Here is a 19,364-nt window from a genome sequence, read left to right as displayed (position 1 = left end):
GCTGCATGAGAGCGCGGGGAGAGAACATTGAGCATTAATTATGTTAGTTTAGAAGGCATTTGACAGTTACATGGATAGGAAAGGTTTAGAGGGATATAGGCCAAAAGCAGGCAAGTGGGACTAACTCAGATAGGCAGCTTGGTCGGCATGAACCAGTTGGGCTGAAGGGCCTGTATCGCTTTATGACTCTCGTGGTTACACTGCTTAAGAACTCATTGTCTGTTAAGTGCCTGAATTGGATGTGAAAGGTGCCACGTGTGTAGTTGGCAAGCTTGGCCTCTCGGTTCGGAGACGGCACCAGAAAGAAGTAACTAGGGGATAAAGAGTGGAAAAAGCACTGCCAGGAACAGAGTGAGATTTTGGGTGTGTGTCCATTTTTATGTACAGCTGAATTCTTGTGGTATTATTACAAATTAAGCCTGTCCTGTGGGGACTTTATTGAAGCTTAAATAAATATGCACATATTTATTTAAGTGTACTTTTTCATTATCCAGTGGAGTAGTAGCTGTTTTCTTTATTAATTCAACTTGCTTTGACCATTGTGAGCGTGTTTTAGATTCATTCTGGTTCAAAAGCAGTACTACATCCTTGAATTCGTGTCCTGGTTCCCAGCACTAACTCTGACGTGTTCAGACTTAAAATACCAAGGATCCTGAGTCAGTCTTCGTCATTGTGACCTAACAAAATGGTTCTCCAGTGAAGACACTGTATCTGGCCCCACTAATGATGAACCTATATCACAGATTCAGTACATTGTCTGTGCTGGCCCCCAACCCCCTGCCGGGGAGAGAGAGAGATCTTCCAGGGTACCAAAATACTGTGGAAAAACTTTGCTTTGCAAGCCATTCATACAGACCATTTCAAAACACAACTACTTTGAGGTAGTAGAAAGGAAGAGCAATAACAGAACGCAGAATTTTTTTAAAATTGGTAAATTGGTTTATTATTGTCACATATACCGAGGTACAGTGAAAAACTTTTGCTTGGCATGCCATCCATACGGATCATTCCATCGCATCAGTGCATCGAGGTAGTACAAGGGAAAACAATAACAGAATGCAGAATAAAGTGTTAATTTCAGAGAAAGTGCAGTGCAGGCAGACACATAAGGTGCAAGGCCATGACGAGGTAGCTTATGAGGTCAAGAGTCCATCTTATCGTACTAAGGGACCATTCGAGAATCTTATAACAGCGGGATAGAAGCTGTCCTTGAGCCTGGTGGTACATGCTTTCAGGCTTTTGTGTCTTCTGCTCAATGGAAGGAGGGAGAAGAGAGAATGTCTGGGGTGATCATGTTGGCTGCCTTACTGAGGCAGTGAGAAGTGTAGACAGTCTATGGAGGGGAGGCTGGTTTCCGTGATGTGATGTGCTGAGCTGTGTCCACAACTCTCTGCAGTTCCTTGCGGTCCTGGGCAGAGAAGTTGCTGTACCGAGCCGTGATGCATCCAGATAAGATTCTTTTATGGTGCATTATAAGATGCTTTTATGGTGCATCGATTAAAATTTGGTGAGGGTCAATGGGTTCGAGTTACAGAGAAAGTGCAGTGCAGGTAGACAGATAAAGTGCAAGGGCCATGACGAGGTAGATCGGGAGATCACGAGTCCATCCACAAACGTGACAAACACAAATCAACACAAACCACACATTGTACAGGACCTACAGGACAAAACAAACAAAAGTAAACATTGTTTATATGTCTGGAGAGGCTGCGCGGGCAGGTTGAGGGCTCGTGGGGTGTGTGTGTGTGTGTCTGTGTGCATTGTTAGGCCTCTGACTTGCTGCCTGGGCTTTCCTCCCTCTTAGGAACTTCGTGCTGAAGCACCACGTGTTTCTGGTGCGCAACTGGGAGAAGATGCGGCAGAAGCAGGAGGAGGCGAAGCAGGAGACCGACAACAGTCAGTCCGTGTCGCTGTACACCCGCTGGAATGGCATCTGCCGAGACGATGGCAACATCAAATCCGGTATGGGGGGGGGGGGGGGGGGGGGGGGGAGAGGGAGCTTTCTTGGGGGGGGGGTGGGGCTGGGCAGCAAAAGACCAGAGATTTCCCCTGCCAGAAACGGCACTGGTACACTGCTATTGCTTGTGTTGGACCTCGAGGTTACTGAGAGCTGCTGAGGGTTGCCTCTGGACCCTTGTAAAAGGGTCACATTTCAGTGCATGAGTGGTGGGATTGGGGTCACAGGTGTCTGAATCTCCTCCCTCCCTCCCTCAACTCAGAACACTTTTTGTTGTGCATCCCTTCACAGATCTAATGCAAGCGAGCACTGTATCAAAGTGCAGACTTCCAGTAGAATTGTTGCAATTTCGTAAACTCATTTTGCCAGCAATTATTTTTCCAAATTTAAAAAGAAATAGCAGGCAGAAGTTGACTTGTGCAGCAACTGCAGTTTGTGCTGAACTGTTCAATGTGCTGCGGAGCATTAACACTGCCATCTGCTGGCAGGATCCTTGACCCGTTTTGTCCCATTGCAACGTTACTTTCCCCCACCCTCCTCCCCCTCACTGCTCTCTTACACTAGTCGCTCCTATTGGGAGATTCTCCCCCAGGTGTTCAGAGCAATTGTATTTTAATTCTACAAATTAAAAGAAAAAGTGGTATTGGAGGAACTCAATACGATGTTGCCTGAGATGGTATATTGGTTTATTATTGTTGAGGTACAGTTAACTTGTCTTGCATACCGATCGTACAGGTCAATTCATTACAACAGTGCATTGAAGTAGTAACAGGGTGCAGAATAAAGTGTTGCAGTTACAGAGAAAGTGCAGTGCAGGCAGACAATAAGGTGCAAGGACCACAACGAGGTGGGTTGTGAAGTCAAGAGTTCATCTTACTGTACTAGGGGACCGTTCAATAGTTTTATAACAGCTGGATGGTAGTATATGCTTTCAGGCTTTTGTGTCTTCTGCCGGACAGCAGCGGGGGAGAACAGAGAATGATCAGGGTTGGTGGGGTCTTTGATTATGTTGGCTGCTTTACCGAGGCAGCGGGAAGTGTAGACAGAGTCCAAAGAGGGGAGGCTGGTTTCCATGATGTGCTGAGCTGTGTCCACAACTCTCTGCAGTTTCTTGTGATCTCAGGTAGAGCAGTTGCCGTACCAAGCCGCGATGCATCCAGATCTGGTTGCTTTCTATGGTTCAGTAGTTCATTGATAAAAATTGGTGAGGGTCGAAGGGGACATGTCGAATTTTTTTAGCCTCCTGAGGAAGTAGAGGCGCTGGTGAACTTCCTTGGCCGTGGTATCACTGGATTAGCTAGGTTAGTTTTCCTTGGCATACACAGTCGAGGGGTATGGAGAGGGTAGATAGTAGGAAACTTTCTCCCCATAGCAAAGTATCTGAATAGGTTCTGGGTAAAGAGGTGAGAGGTTTAGAGGGGATCTGAGGAAGAACCTTTTCCACCAGAGGGGGTTGGAATCTGGAACGCCCTGCCGAGGGGGGTGGTGGAGGCAGAGACTCTCACAATGCTTAAGGAGCATCTGGACAAGCACTTGAATCGTCGAGGCAGAGAAGGCTGCACACCAAGTGCTCGTAAACGGGATCACTATAGATAGGTATCTGATAGCCAGCATGGACATGGTGGGCCGAAGGGCCTGTCCTGTGCTGTTTGACTCTGATCCAAGAAGCTGTTGAGTTGTCTTGCGTGGCGTGGCCTGTACGTGGCTGTGCTGACAAGATTCACTATTAGTGGCAGTAGCTAATTAGGTGTCCAGCGACAGGTCGATTCTTGGAAATCCCCTTGATGCCTGTCAGTGGTTGATCTGTAACCTGAGATCAATAGCTTAGTCTGTCGTTTGTTTCTAATAAAATGACAGCATCGTTAAATCAGTAAGTGGGTATCCAAGGCGAAAGCTGTCGGGGGCTCCAGTCTGGAGCTGGAATCTGGAGCAACACACAAAGTGCTGGAGGAACTCAGCAAGTCAGGCAGCATCTGTGGAGGGACGTTTCGGGTCGAGACCCTTCATCTGGACAGGAAGATAGAGGGGAGATAGCCGGTATGAAAAAAGGTGGAGGAAAGGGGTGGAGCAAGAGCTGGCCGGCAACAGGAGGATCCAAGTGAAGCAGGTGATAGGCAGATGGAGGGGGGGAGAGAGTGGGAATGGCGTCAGAAGATGGGAGGCTCCAATCTACTGGGTGAGACAGAAAGTTTCAAAGAAACTTCTTAAACTCATTGAGTTATACGGCACAAAAACAGGCCCTTTGGCCCAACTTGTCCATGCCAACCAAGATGTCTACCTGAACTAGTCCCATTTCCCTGCGTTTGGCCTGTATCCCTCTAAACATTTCCTATCTTTGTACCTTATAAACATTGTAATTGTACCCAGCTCTGCCACTGCCACATTCCACACACCCACTGCCCTCTGTGTGGAAGATGTTGCCCCTCGGGTCCCTCTTAAACCTTTCCCCTCTCACCTTAAACCTATGCCCTCTAGTTTGAGACTCCCCTGGGAAAAGGCCTGTGACCATTCACCTCATCTTTTTCAGGTTGTGGTGGGAGGCGCAGGCTGTTCAGTGATCGAGTAATGCAGGAAGTGGTTAATAATCCAGATCAAAGCTAAGTAGCTGCTGCAGCTGCCTAGGCTTTTGGGGCACCCTCCCCTCAGGGATGGGTGTGTTACAGGGATGGAGTCTTGCTGTTACAGTCTCTCCCCATATGCTGTAGTACGGAACCAGCACTAAACAGGGGGATGGTTCTGTATCCAATTTTAGCTGTGCTTATAGTTAAGCAGACTGTATACTGACAGCAAGACTGCTTATAAAATCATGGCTCTCTTCACATCCATTAAAAGGACTGTTAATGCTTGCTTTGCTCCATTTTATTTTTCAGTGTCACTTATTTGACCCACATCCATGAGGCCAAATACAAGAGACAACACGTTTCTTCTTGCAGAGTTTGTGCAGTTGAGAGTGAGCAGAGACTTTGTAGAAGGGGGCTGGGATAAGACATCATTGTACTTCTCACAGCGGTTCAGGGAGGCCCTTAGTGCATAGGCAGGCACACGGTTACTAGTGGGCGGTGCTGATCTGAACCTTGCTCCAGCCTAATGGATTCTAACCCTTCCAGTTAAATAGCCTGCCATTCTTCCAAGATCAGTGGAAAGATCAGCTTATGAATCAGAACCATACAGCACAGTATCAGCCCTTTCAGCCCACCTCATCCATGCCGACCATGATGCTTATCTACGCCAATCCCATTTGCCAACGTTAGGCTTGTCTCCCTCTACACCTCCTATCTAAGTACCTGTCCAAATGCCCTTTAATTGTATCCACCTCAGCCATTTTCTCTGGCAGCTTGTTCCAGATATCCACCACCCTCTGTGAAAAAACTTACCCCTGCTTTAACTTACTCCCCTCTCATCTTAAACCTGTGCCCACTAGTTCTAGACTCAGCTGCTTTGGGAAAAAGATTCTGACTTTCCATCCTATCTATGCCCCTCATAATTTTATAAACCTCAGCCTCCTATGTTCCAGTGAGAATAAACCCAGCCTTTCCAATATCGCCTTATGAGTAAAGCCCTCCATTCCAGACAATGTCCTGGTGAATCTCTTCTGCACTCTCTCTATTGCTACCATATCCATCCTGTAGGGTGGCAACCGGAACTGTACACAACACTCGACAAGTGTGGTCTCACTAATGTTTTGTACAACCTCAACATGACGTCCTGACTCTTATACTCAGTGCCTTGGCCAATGAAGGCAAGCATTCCAAATGCCTTCTTCACCACCCTATCCACCTGTGTGGCTACTTTAAGCGAGCTATGAAATTGCACCCCGAGGTCCCTCTGTATATCAGTGCTCCTCAGGTCCCTGCCATTTATTCTTAGATCTTCTTTAACAACATGTTTAGAAAAAAATTCAAGCAGCAGACGTGACTCCAAGAGCTGGGTGAAGTCCCAATCTGATTTCTGTGTGCCGTGCACCAGAGCTCAACAACCACCTCCCTTGTCAACGAGCAGGACTGTGCAACCTCACGCGGTGAAGGAACGCAGTGCCCTGAGAAACCCTCAATCACTTTGTTTCTCTTTCCCCTTTGTGCAGATGTTTTCATGACCCAGTTTTCAGCACTCCAGACGTCTCGATCAGTCAGGACCCGGAGGCTAGCTGCAGCGGAGGAGAACATCGAGGTGGCACGCACCGCACGTCTGGCGCAGATTTTCAAGGACATCTCCGATACCATCATATCCTACAAAGGTAGGTGATTTGATTTCTATTTGACCAGTTGCAGCTTTATTTCCATGAAATAACCATGAAAATCGAATTTAACACAGCTGCTGGAAATCTGACGTGCTGGAAGCACTCAACAGGTCAGGCAGCATCCTTGGAGGGAGAAGCGAGGTTAACACTTCGGGTCCAAGACCCTTCGTCAGATCTCAGAAATCATTGTTGTTTGTGTGTTCATTTTTTTTAAACATATTTTCTCTTCCAAATGTCTCTAGATTCATCGGAGCAAGCTCTGGCCACACCCCTACTGAACCTGCCATCAAGGAAAAAGTAAGTCGCTAACCATTGGCACGTTTTGGCGCAACGTGAGGTCCAGTTTGGCAGAGGCTCGGGGGGGGGGGGGGGGGAAGTGCAACAGTGTGAGACGAGGACTCCATTCGGCCCTTTGTGTCTGTTCTAACGATCACTGAGGCTCATTTGTGTTGTCACCACATCTACCTGTCCAGGCTCAACACCCTTGGGTGGAGGAGGATTGTCTTTCTGAGCTTTCAAACTATTCATTGAGTTAGCATCGGCTGCTTGTTATGGGAGAGAGTCCCACATTTTTCATGGCCATAGCAGGAAGTAGTACTTCCCCATCTTTTTCCTGAATAGGCTGGCACCTATGCTGAATATTTTTTTCCTGCACTCCCACCAACAGAAAGAGTGTCACTCTCACTCACTCTGTACCACCTGTCCTTTTCAAGCCCTAAAGAGAGTCCTCAGATGAAATTGCACCACACTCAACCACCATCTACAGGCCAGGGGACAAGCAGCATGCCATTATTAGACTATCTACACTTCATTAGCGGAATGATGTTGGGTGGTGTTCCCCAACCTGGGACGAACTTGTTCATCTAAGTCCGGGCCATACACACGTGTGTTTACAAATAAACATGCACACGTGTCCATGTCAACGTGTTACAGAGTCATAGAGTAACACAGCACGGAAACAGGCCCTTCAGTCCAACTGGTCTATGCTGACCAAGATGCCCATCTAAGCTAGTGCCCATGTTTGGCCCACATCTCTCTAAAGTCGTTTACTGTCACATGCACGAGTACACATATGTGCAATGAAAAACTTACTTGCAGCAGCATCACAGGCACATAGAATTGGAGACACAACATTCACAAGAAAAACATAGAAAAAACCTTTTAATCAATGTACCTGTCCAAATGTCTTTAAAATGCTGTTATTGTACCTGCTTAAATGTTGTCATTGTACCATCTTAGCTTAAGTTGCTGCCTTTCTTTTGATCTTGCCCCTCTTTCCACCCACCAGCAGCACTCCCCCTGCTCACCACCTCGAATCACGGAGTCATACAGCACAGAAACAGGCCCTTCGGCCCACCAAATCCGTGCCGACCATTAAGCACCTATCGCGTTCTTTTCTCCACATTCTCATCAACTTCCAGATTCTGCCACCTGCCCACACACTTGGAGCACTTCACAATAGCCAACGATTAAGGCAGTTAGACAGGCACACGAACAGGCAGGGAATGGAGGGATGTAGATCACGTGCAGGCAGGTGTGCAGTTTAAATTGGCACGATAGTCAGCACACACACGATGGGCCAAAGGGTCTGTTTCTGTGCTGTACTGTGTGCTATATACAGCAGCCAATTAACCCACCAGCCCGCAGGTGTTTGGGAACCCATGCGGAGGACGTGCAAAGTCCCCACGGGCAGCGCCGGAGGTAGGGATCGAACCTGGGTCGCTGGAGCCGGGAGGCTGCAGCTGTACCCTCCTGTACGCAGTGCGCTCCTCAAAGGATGGCCACTGAACGAAGGTATGCAGCCTCATTGCACACTCAACCCAGAATCAGAGGAGGGAGCTGGAATGTCATTAAATATTTTGAACGACCTTTATACATACATTCCCAGCATCAAGAGCAGCCATGTGTTAGTGCTGAATGTAATTTGGGGAGCCCAGTCCTGAGCCTCGAAGTTGAGGTTCCCAGAAGCAAAGTGCAAGAGTTAAAGCATAAAATCTGGCACAAGAAAGGAACACTCAGGCCATCAAGCCATTCCCTCCCGAGCCCCATGTGCAGCTGTATTGTTTCGCCTCCTTATTCCCTTGTAACTCCCTCCTTTCCCCTCCCCCGCTTCCTCCAACTTGCCGCCATCACACCAGGAAACAATTCCCTGGTAATAAAACGCCTTGGAAAGTTCTGAAGTTGCAACTGGATTTCCACGTGTTGGGCTTGTCATCCTGGCTCCCTCCCCTTCACATGGTTCAACGTTGTCCATGTCTGATCCCATCCCTGCAACCCTCACCTTCTCATCTGGGGCTCCCGGGGGGAGAGAAAACTCCCACCCCCTCCCATAGCTGCTTCAGCCTGCCATGCAGTTGGTGCTTAAACATTCACATCTGCAAACCTTGGCGCTGTTCACTTCCTGTAAGACAGTATTAAACTAATTAGTGATGAATGCCGTGGGACTAGCTAATTGGTTTTCCTTTAAGTAAATGGCATTCGGCAGTGAGACATCGGATATAATGTTCATAGGGAATCATTTCATCATCAAATGCGATACATATGTTGTAGGTAATTCCAAAATGGAAATTCTTAGCCTGAAAATTGTGCACTCATTATTGTCAGAACACGTTAAAGCTACAGTAACAACTCGCAGCAGAGACGAGGTGTGCAAGTTAAATGACCTCTGCCAGTGTTCAGTCCCCACCCCGTTATTATCTCATCGCTTCATCCCATCCACTTGTTTCCTGCTGCCTCGTGGGTATCCAGCTTCCCCTTCAGTGTGTCTCTGCTATTCGCCTCAACCTCTTCCCTGTGGGACCGTTCCACATTCTAGCTGTTCTCTAGCTAAGGAAATCCCAGAAGGTTTGTAGCGGCTGGTTTATATTTATAGCTCCTCGTTCCTGTCTCACCTGCACATAAAAACATCTCCTCTCCGCCTACCCTTTCAAGTACAAAGACCTCTCTCAGGTCGCCGTATTTTTCCAAATGAGACAGACTCAGCGTTGAGCATAACGTCTGGTTTTCCATAGCAGGAGCATCATAACAGTGATTCGAGGCTTAAAGAACTGAGACCTGGCTGCCACTGATCTAGTGTTTTTAAACCTGCTTTGGGGTAGAAGTCAGTCAAAAAGCACAGAAATAGGCTCTTCGGCCCAACTTATCCATGCCAACCAAGATGCCCATTTGCCCGCGTTTGGCCCAATCCCTCTTATCCATGTGCCTGGCCAAGTGTCTTTTAAACTTTGTTATTGTACCACCTCAGCCACTTCCTCCGGCAGCTCGTTCCACATACCCACCACCCTCAGTGTGAAGAAGTTTCTCCTCGGGTTCCTTTTAAACCTTTCCCCTCTCACCTTAAACCTATGCCTCTAGTTTTTGATTCCCTTTACCTGGGGACAAAAGACTGAGTGCATTCACCCTATCTATGGCCCTCATGATCTTATACACCTCTACAAGATCACCCCTCAGTCTTCTTACGCTCCAAGGAATAGAGTCCTAGTCTGCCCAACCTCTCCCTGCAACATCTCTGTTTCACTCCCTGGTCTGTTTGGTGACTTGTCACTAAGTAGCACTAACCAACTTCAATTTCAACCTTCACTCAGGAAATCGGACTATTACGAGAAGATTACTGACCCAATCGACTTGGTCAGCATCGAGAAGCAGATTCTGACAGGCCATTACAAGACGGTAGAAGCCTTCGATGCAGATATGCTCAAAGTCTTCAGGAATGCAGAGGTGAGTAAGTAGATTGAGTTCTCAACTCTCTTGGTTTAGGGAGCAGTGGGGCCAGAGTCAGGAGAACGGCATTTTCCTGTACCCTACACCCCCACGCATTAACTGTGCTGAGCCCTTCCCATCAGTTTTACAACTGCAAAATAAGCATGGATGTTGGAACAGGAAATGTTGCAAGTGCTCAGCATGTCAGTCAGGCTAAAGATCTTTCAGCAGCATTGTCCTGTGGTTCCAGAAATCCATTGTTTTCAAGTGCAGTCAAACCTCCGCTTAGAAAATGTTCAGGGAGCTGATGGCATGACAGTGAAGTGTGCGGTTCTGAGGTGCACACAGAGGAGTAGGCCACTCGGCCCCTCAAGCCTGCTCTGCCATTTAGTACAATCCTGGCTGAACAGATGGTAACCTCAACACCACTGTCCCATCTAACCCCGTAACCTTTCACCTCCTTGCTTTTTCAGGATATACCTCTGCCTTAAAAATATTCAAGGTATCCACTGCCCTTTGAGGAAGGGAGTTCCAAAGACACTCAACCCTCTGTGTGTGTGAGAGAGAGAGAGAGAGAGAATTGGCCTCATCTTTATCTTAACTGGATGACACCTTGCTCTTAAACAGTGACCCCACATCCAGCCTGTCAAGGGCCCTCAGGGTTTCAGTCAAGTCCCCACTCGCCCTTCCAAATTCCAGCAAATACAAGCCTATCCTGGCCAACCTTTCCTCCTCGGACAACCCACCTGCTCCCGGTGTCCCTGCGGAGAACTCCCTCCAACGCATTAACATCCTTCCTTAAAGAGGAAACCAATACCTGGAGAGCAGTATTGTACCAGTACTCCAGATGTGGTCTCACCAATACCCTACATATCAGAAGCAGGACGTCTCGACCTTTTTATTTATTTTCCCCTAGCAATAAATGATAACCCTCAATGTGTTCCTAATTACTCACTCTACCTCTGCACCAGCCTCTGTGTTTCATGCAGTAGGACCCCCAGATCCTCCTGCATCTCAGAACTCTATAACCCTTCACCATTTAGACAATATATTTCCTGCCAAAATGCAGTTTCACATTTCCTCTCATTGTACTCCATTTGCCAGATCTTTGCTCACTCACTTAACCTATCCACATCCCTTTTGTAGCCTCCTGATGTCCTCTTCACAACTTGCATTCCTCCCGCTTGCATCCTCCGAAAAGTTAGCAACCGTACCTTCAGTGACTTCATCCAAGTCATTTAATATACATATAATAGTAAAATGTTGAGGGTCAACAACATTCCCTTTGGCACACCACTTGCTGCATATTGCCAGCCAGAAGAAGATCCATTTATGTCTACTGTTTTCAGTTAGCTCTCCTATCTGTGCCATTGTGTTACCTCCGACACCCTGAGCTTTTATTATGTGCAGTAACCTTGATGCGGCACCTTATCAAATGGCTTTGTTGCACCTGATTGTTATCCGGAGGTTGGGTTTGACTACAAAGCTCTCTGTCTCCATGAAGTATCACTTCCTAATGCTGTCAAGCCCTTCAGGATTAGTATAAGGACATTGAAATAACTGGATGAAATGGTGCCACGAGACCATTAAATGTCTTTCAGGAGAGGAAGGATCAATAGATGCTGAGTGCAAGTAGGTGGGGTGAGAAATAGGGGAAGTCAAGTGGGGGGGAGACGAGGATGACAGGGAGGATTATGGATGATAGAGTCATAGAGCGATACAGCACAGAAACAGGCCCTTTGGCCCACCGAGTCCGTGCTGACCATCAACCACCTGGTTACACTAATCCCTTCTTATTCTGGAGACACGAGAGATTGCAGATGCTGGAATCTGGAGCAACACACAAAGCGCTGGAGGAAACGGACAGTCAACATTTCAGATCAAGACCCTTCATCTGGACTCCAGCTGGAGAATCTCAACCCAAAACATCAACTATCCACTTCCCTCCACAGATGCTGCCTGACCTGCTGAGTCCATTCAGCGCTTTGTGTATTGCCCCATCTTGCTCTCCCCAATGCGATGGGGGCGGGGGGCAGTGGCAGTGGGGAGGGAGACTGGGAAGAGGGGAGGTGTGAGTCGCAGCGTTTCCAAACATTCCTTTGGCAGTCGGCTTGTTTGCAGCAGCTCATTAACCACGATTGGGAACAGGTGTGGGCCCAGTAGGTGAGCCGGTCGACCAGGCGTTCTGGCCTTGGGCTGTGATAATGAGATGCCAGATAAATGCTGTGGATTCTGCTGCTGTGGCACCATGCCAGCATACCACTCTTGGGAACGAACCGTTGATGGTACCGAATTGCAAATCTCTGTGCTTTGTGGATTTTGTTTTAAACTATTCAACCGTGAGGGTTGAACATTCCTTATTGCCTTTGAATTGAACATTCCTTATTGCCCTCAATCTCCTACACTCCAAGTCCTGGTCTGCCCAACCTTCCCCGTAATGCTTCTGTTCCACTCCCTGGTTTGCTCAGAAACCTGTCACTGTTGAGAATCAACCACGTTGAAGGGTCTGAAGTCACATATGGGCCAGACCAAGCAAGGACAACAGATTTCCTTCCCCCATTAGTGAACCCAGTGGGTTTTTACAACAGTCCAGTAGTTTTGGACTGTTGTTAATTGCTGAAATTTAATTCCCCAAATGCCACGGTGGGGTTTGAACTTGTGGATACAGATCAGAGGTCCAGAAGTCTTGTAGCCAATCCAGTTACTCAGCACTCAATTCCATGCTCCACCTTCCTGCCCCATCAGGTTCCTTCATCTTCAACCCTTTCTTGCCTCCACCTATCACATCCCAGGCTCTTGCTATTTCCACTCTCCCCTCCTCCATCTGCCTATCACCTCTCCTTGCCGGGATCCACGTATTGCTTGAAAGCTCTTGCCCCACCCCTTCCCCTCACCTCTTGATGCTGGCTATCTCCCCTCTATCTTTCAGTGCAGATGCAGGGTCTCGACCCGAAACGTCGACTGTCCATATCCCTCCACACATGCTGCCCGACCCGCTTTCCTCCAGCATCCTAAGTGTTGCTCCAGATTCCAACATCTGCAGTCTCTTGTGTCTCCACTGTACCCCAGTGCCCAGGGTGATGCAAACTAAACACTACTTTTGAGGCCCCACCCACCACTCTTGTCATCCCCAAGGTCAGACCACAGGGTAGATCTCCGTGCCTCTGCCTAAGCGCGTGCGTCAGCATCCAGAGCGTGATCCTTCCCCTCAGCTAGCGTGACATTACCGTCAATTTCCACTCCAGCCACGCAGGCTGCCATTGGCTCAGGTGGTCACGAGGTCACACGTTAACTTTGTCCTGGGTTCCTTCGAGCCGGAATTAGGATCACGTTTATCATCACTGACATACGTCGTGAAATGTGTTGTTCTGTGGCAGCAGTACAGTACAGTGCGAGGTGTAAAGGGATAAAAATTATGATTAAGTTACAAAAATAAATAAATAGTGCAAAAGAGGGATAACGAGGTTGGGTTCATGGGCCGTTCAGAAATCTGATGGTGGAGGGGAAGAAGCTGTTCCTGAAGCATTGAGTGTGGGTCTTCAGGCTCCTGTACCTCCTCCCCGATGGTAGTAGCAAGAAGAGGGCATGTCCCAGGTGGTGAGGGTCCTTAGTGAGGGATGCAGCCTTCTTGAGGAACTGTCTCTTGAAGATGTCCTCGATGGTGGGGAGGGTTGTGCCCATGATGGAGCTGTCAGAATGCTCTCCACCGTACATCTGTAGAAAATCACACAGCTCGAAAACAAGCCAACATTGAACATCAAACACTCAATTAAACTGATCCTATTTTATTCTCCCCATTCCCATCAATTTTCCCCCCCTCCCCCTCAGATTCTACCCCTTCCCACATCAGGGGCAACCTACAGCTGGAAATTAGCCCACCCACCCAGCACGGCTTGGGGATGTGGGAGAAAACTGGAGCACCCGGGGGAAACCACGCGGTCACAGGGAAAACGTGCAGACCCCACACAGACAGCACTGGAGGGTGGGGTCACTGGAATTGTGAGGCAGTGGCTCTGCCAGCTGCACCACTGTGGCAACTGCATCCTTCCCAGTGGGATTCCCAATTGATAGCCCTGGCTGTGGGTCACACGGGCTTGTAACCAGTGGCCAACGCCACACAGGGTGTCCCGATCTCTTCTGACTGTGAGTGAGTGTGTTGGCTGCCCCTGCACTGCAGCATTTCGGTTTTCATTTGAAATTTGTGTGCTTCAGAAATATTTCGGCAGGAAGTCTTCCATAGGCAGAGACGTTTGCCGCCTGAGGAAGGTCTACTACAACGCCCGCCACGAAGCCTCCGCCCAGATCGACGAGATCATCGGCGAGACAGCCAGCGAGGCCGACAGCAGCGAGACTTCCATCGGCGAGAAGGAGAACGGCAATGAGAAGGACGATGACGTGATCCGCTGCATCTGCGGCCTCTACAAGGACGAGGGGCTGATGATTCAGTGCGAGAAGTGCATGGTGAGTGGCTGCCCCAGTGCAGAGCTGCATTCCCTCCGATGACCAGGCAGTGTGGATTCACCTCCAGCTCCTCCACATCTTGTGGGAGCAAGTAATGAGGGACCTGTAGTGGCTAACAAGTCAAAGTCGAGTTTATTGTCATATGCACAAGTCCAAGTATGCACAGGTGCAGTGAAAAACTTACTTGCAGCAGCAACACAGGCACACAGTATCAGACGCACAACATTCACAAGAGAAACATAAACTATACAAGAAAGAACACAATTAGAACAAAAAAAAGACAAAAGTCCATTTTAGTGCAAATGGTCCTAGTGTTGCTAAACTGTGGTGATTAGGGATGTGCCGGTTGGTTCAGGAACCGAATGGTCGAAGGGAAGTAGCTGTTCCTGAACCTGTGGGACTTCAGGCTTCTGTACCTCCTGCCCGATGGGAGCTGCAAGAAGATGGCATGGCCCGGATGGTGGGGGATCTTTGATGATGGATGTTGCCTTCTTCAGGCAGCACCTCCTGTAAATACTCCCGATGGTGGGGAGGGATGTGCCCGTGATGTATTAGGCAGAGTCCACTACTCTCTGCAGCTTCTTGCGTTCCTGTGCGTTCGAATTGCCGTCCCAGACCGTGATGCAACCAATGTTTGTTTAACATTGTGCACTCGGCACGTCAGAGGTAGCAGAGTTTGACTTGTAGTCTGAGCTTCCTTGAGCCCAAGTGTTTCATCTGCCAGGAGCTCCTGTGACTCCTGGCCGACTGCCCGTGGGCATTCCCAACGGTGGGTGGACCTTGAGGGCAAGTATCCAGGCTGCAGTCTGTGAGGTTGTCAGCACAGTACTCGAGTCACACCAGAGTAGCACAAGAAGGCTCTAGGTTCCTACAGCTGCAGTGTTTAGTTTGGTGAGCAGAGCAGTCTCTAACAGCCAACGGGCATAAATAATCTGTTTATTAAAGGCTTAGACTCTGGGGCAGCTCCCTGCAAGCCCATGCCTCTCAGTGTGGTCCTGGGCTGAACAAATAGGTCTGGGGCTGGGCGCATAAAGTGTGACTGAGATAAAGGGGCAATTTATTAGACGATGTCGGTAGTTAGCAGAGACTCTTGGATACAGTGATCACACCAAAGTGTAAAACGCAGTGCACTGTTTACTGATGTAAGATGAATATAAACTGTGATTTAAACGGAGATCACAGGGCACAAACGTGCATGCTCAGGAAGATGTGTTGATTGTTAGCTGGGGATTACGTCATCACGTGGATAGGTTAAAGCAGAAGCTCATTCATGTGCACTTGGGCCAGTGAACTCGGCATCTGCTGTGTGCCATCATAGAACTGGTATTAAAGCAAGGCGCTTGATCAAGGAATTCGTCACTCTTTCACGGATGCTCGAACCATGAGCAGTATCTCTGTGAAGTTGGGACAAGACCACATGCCCGATTCTCTTGAGCGTTCCCGATGTCCAGACACAAAAGCCCAAGTGATGTTGTAAAAGTATTGCTGCAGTATCAAACGATCTGCTGGAGGAAAACAGTGGGTCGAGCAGCATCTGTGGAGGAGGGAAATGGAATTGTGGATGTTTCTGGTCAAAACCCTGCAGTGTCAGGATCTGCTGCAGTGTGTTTGCTGGTGGGTCACAGGTGCATAATGCAGATTAAAAGGGGTGGCATTGCTGGCTTGTCAGCCTGATCCAGTCACCTTATCAGCTTTTTAATTCCCTTTGGTGAAGCTCAGCAGTGAAGCAAAGATTCCCACTAATTTGATCCAAGAGGCAAGTTTAAGGAAGGTGAGACACAAGAGACTGTAGACGCTGGAATCTGGAGCAACAAACAATCTGCTGGAGGAACTCAGGGTCAAGCAGCACCTGTGGAGGTGAAAGGATGTGTTGACTTTGCGGGTCAAAACCCTGCATCGGGATTGTTCGACCCGCCAAGTTTCTCCAGCAGGTTGTTAAGGAAGGTTATTTTGTTATGTATCAGAAAGGATGAGACTTTTGGCATTCAACATCGATAAGGCTGATGCAGTGAGCTCTTTAAATCCCAGAGGACCTGAGGTCGTTGTGTAGAACGAGGAATAATCTTTCAAGGCCGTAGTTGAGGGAGTCCAGCACCAGTGCCCCGAAGGGAGGAAAATGCTTCTGCTGGCCAGAGCTGCGGAGAGTTGGAGGGCAGACCCAAGCAACTCCTGAGGTCAACTCGTGATCTTTAAATTAAGCAGGAGGAACTACATCCTATGCATATAGTGAAGCTACTCTGGGTATCGCAGTTGAATTGGTAAATTGGTTTATCATTGTCACATGTACCGAGGTACAGTGAAAAACGTTTGTTTTGCATGCCATCCATACAGATCATTTCATCGCATCAGTATATCGAAGTAGTACAAGGGGAAAACAATAACAGAATGCAGAATAAAGTGTTACAGTTACAGAGAAAGTGCAGTGCAGGCAGACAATAAGGTGCAAGTGCCCTGATGAGGTGGATCGTGAGGTCAAGAGTCCATCTTATCGTACTAGGGAACTGTTCAATAGTCTTATAACAGCAGGATAGATGCTGTCCTTGAGCCTGGTGGTATGTACTTTAAGGCTTTTGTATCTTCTGCCCGATAGAAGGGGGAGAAGAAAGAATGGGTTGCACTGTGTACTTATCCCTTGCAACCTTCTGCCCCCAGGTATGGCAGCACTGTGACTGCATGCGTGTAACTGCAGATGTCGAACACTACCTGTGTGAGCAGTGTGATCCTCGGCCTGTGGAACGGGTAAGCTGACCCCTTCTTAACTTGACAAATAGGGCTCTAATTTTTTGGTTCAGTCTAGGGGATTTGGCTTTTGCCTTTTCCTGGTCTTTGCCAACATTTGGTATTTTCTGTCATTAAAACAAAACCACTCGAGAGGTGCGTGGACTTTGATGCCTGCTCTAAGGTGCAACTGAATCAAAATGAGTAATGACAATTACAGACAGGTTCAAACTTTGTGTTAGTTATTTCTTCATTACATGCTTTCTTCACCTTATAGCATTAGGGCATAGATAGGGTGAATGGTCACAGTCTTTTCCCCAGGGTAGGGGAGTCTAAAACTAGAGGGGATGGGTTTAAAATTTTTAAGGGGTACCTGAGGGGCAACTTCTTAGCACGAAGGGTGGTGGGTATATGGAACGAGCTGCCAGAGGAAACTGAAGAGGCAGGTAGAATTATAACTTTTAAAAAGATACTTGGACACATACAGGGATAGAAAGGTTTAGAGGGATATGGGGCAAACACAGGCAAATGGGACTGGCCTGTGGGCAACTTGGTCAGCCTGAACAAGTTTCTGTGCTGTGTGACTCTATGACAACCTTCATTTCTCTTAGAATGAAACAGGAGGCTATTCAGCCCATTGGGTTCATGCAAGCCCCCAAGGAGCAACCCTGTTTGTCTTGTTCCCTTCCTCACCTTGACTTCCCTGTTCTTATTCCCTCTCAAGTATGCCCATCCATTCCCCTTGAATTCTTTTGCCACTTACCCACAACATTGGATGACCCGGTGGGGCAGCCGTTAGAAACGCTGCCTCACAGCGCCAGGGACTCGGGTTCAATTCAGACCTCCAGCACTGTCTGTCTGTGTGTGGAGTTCGCATGTTCTTCCTGTGACCGCGTGGGTTTCCCCCGGATGCTCCGGTTTCCTCCCACATCCCAAGATTGTGCAGATCGGTGAGTTAATTGGCCACTGTAAATTGTCCCTAGTGGGTAGGTGAGGGATAGAATCTGGGGGGAGTTGATGGGGATGTGGGGAGAGTGAAATAAAATTGGGATTAATGTAGGATTGATGTTAAACAGGTGTTGGTCAGTGTGAACTCAGCAGGACGGAGCGCCTGTATCCATGCTGTAACTCTATAACTTACAGTGGGCAGTTACCTATCAGAGCGTTGTAGCATTTGGGAGGAGAGCAGAGCAGTCAGGGGAATCCACATAGAATGTGCAGACCCTGCACAGGCAGCAGCCACTGAGGTCCGGCTCCAGCCCAGCTGTGGGGCCACAACACTCACTGCTGCGCCCACTCTGCCATAATCACAAGCCTCACACATCCCTCTCCCCACACAGCCTTTCCGACCTTTCTCACCATCTCACCACTGTCGTGCCACTGACCAGCACGTCCCACAGACAAATGGAATTGTCCAGTGGTCAGTGTGAGCATTCTAAATGCCACATAGAACACAGGAACAGGCCCTTTGGCCCACAATGTCTGTGCTGAGCCTAATGCCAAGTTAAACTAGTCCTATCTCCCTGCACATGATCCATATCCCTCCATTCCCTGCCTGTTCATGAGCCTATCTAAATGCCTCTTGTACATCATGATCAAATCTGCTTCCACTATCACTCCTGGCAGCCCGTTCCAGGCACCTACCACTCTCTGTATGTGGAAAAAATACTTGCCCCACATATCCCCTAAAAACATTCCCCCTGTCACCTTAAAGCTTTGCCCTCTAGTATTCACCATTTTTGCATGTGGCCTCCTTAAAACAAAAGAAATGAAAACACAAGTTCTGCAAGATTTTATTTCCAGCAGTTGGGGGGTGGAGATGTTGTGGGTAGATCAGCAGGTTTTTTTTTCTGTTTTTATTAGTTATAAACAAAATAATTCATGCCCTAATTATCAGCTTAGAGTGCGGAAATAAGTTGTACACTGCTGCTAAAACATGACGAGTTAATTATTTTGCTCATTTTAAATAACTAATGTTTAACTTAATTACATGCAATTAAAATTTATTTACATGCAGCTTTTTAATAGAAAACTTTTCAAAAACTTCAGCATAGTGTCAAATGTCAGCAGTGTTCCAAATTGCCATCATGAATGTAGAATGCAGGTCAGGCAGCACCTGCGGAGAGAGGAACAGAGTCGGAGTTTCAGGTCGAAGACCCTTCATCAGAAGTTAGAAATCCAGCATGGTTGAGCTTGTAGAGAAAAAGGGAGAGGTGCAGAGACGAGCTGTGATAGGGTTGTGACTAAGAAAAGCTGGATAACTCCAGTGCTGATGGAGAGAGAGAGAGAGAG

General features: G+C 48.0%; 1 protein-coding gene across 4 annotated transcripts in view; it reads left to right on the top strand.

Moving 5' to 3' along the window:
- The window catches only part of ash1l (ash1 (absent, small, or homeotic)-like (Drosophila)), a 213,879-nt gene that overhangs the window by 178,489 nt on the left and 16,026 nt on the right, over positions 1–19,364 (top strand). For all 4 annotated transcript variants that reach the window (XM_052045674.1, XM_052045672.1, XM_052045673.1 and 1 more), the window contains 6 exons: positions 1,805–1,962; positions 6,039–6,191; positions 6,437–6,491; positions 9,779–9,911; positions 14,106–14,354; positions 17,007–17,093. In XM_052045674.1, coding sequence (XP_051901634.1) covers positions 1,805–1,962; positions 6,039–6,191; positions 6,437–6,491; positions 9,779–9,911; positions 14,106–14,354; positions 17,007–17,093 — 835 coding nt within the window. The remainder of the gene's footprint in view (positions 1–1,804; positions 1,963–6,038; positions 6,192–6,436; positions 6,492–9,778; positions 9,912–14,105; positions 14,355–17,006; positions 17,094–19,364) is intronic.

The sequence above is a fragment of the Pristis pectinata genome, chromosome 40, assembly GCF_009764475.1.
Source record: "Pristis pectinata isolate sPriPec2 chromosome 40, sPriPec2.1.pri, whole genome shotgun sequence".
Taxonomy (NCBI): Eukaryota; Metazoa; Chordata; class Chondrichthyes; order Rhinopristiformes; family Pristidae; genus Pristis; species Pristis pectinata.
The sequence above is the reverse complement of the archived record's forward strand: the minus strand, read 5'-3'. Positions and strand labels throughout refer to the sequence as shown.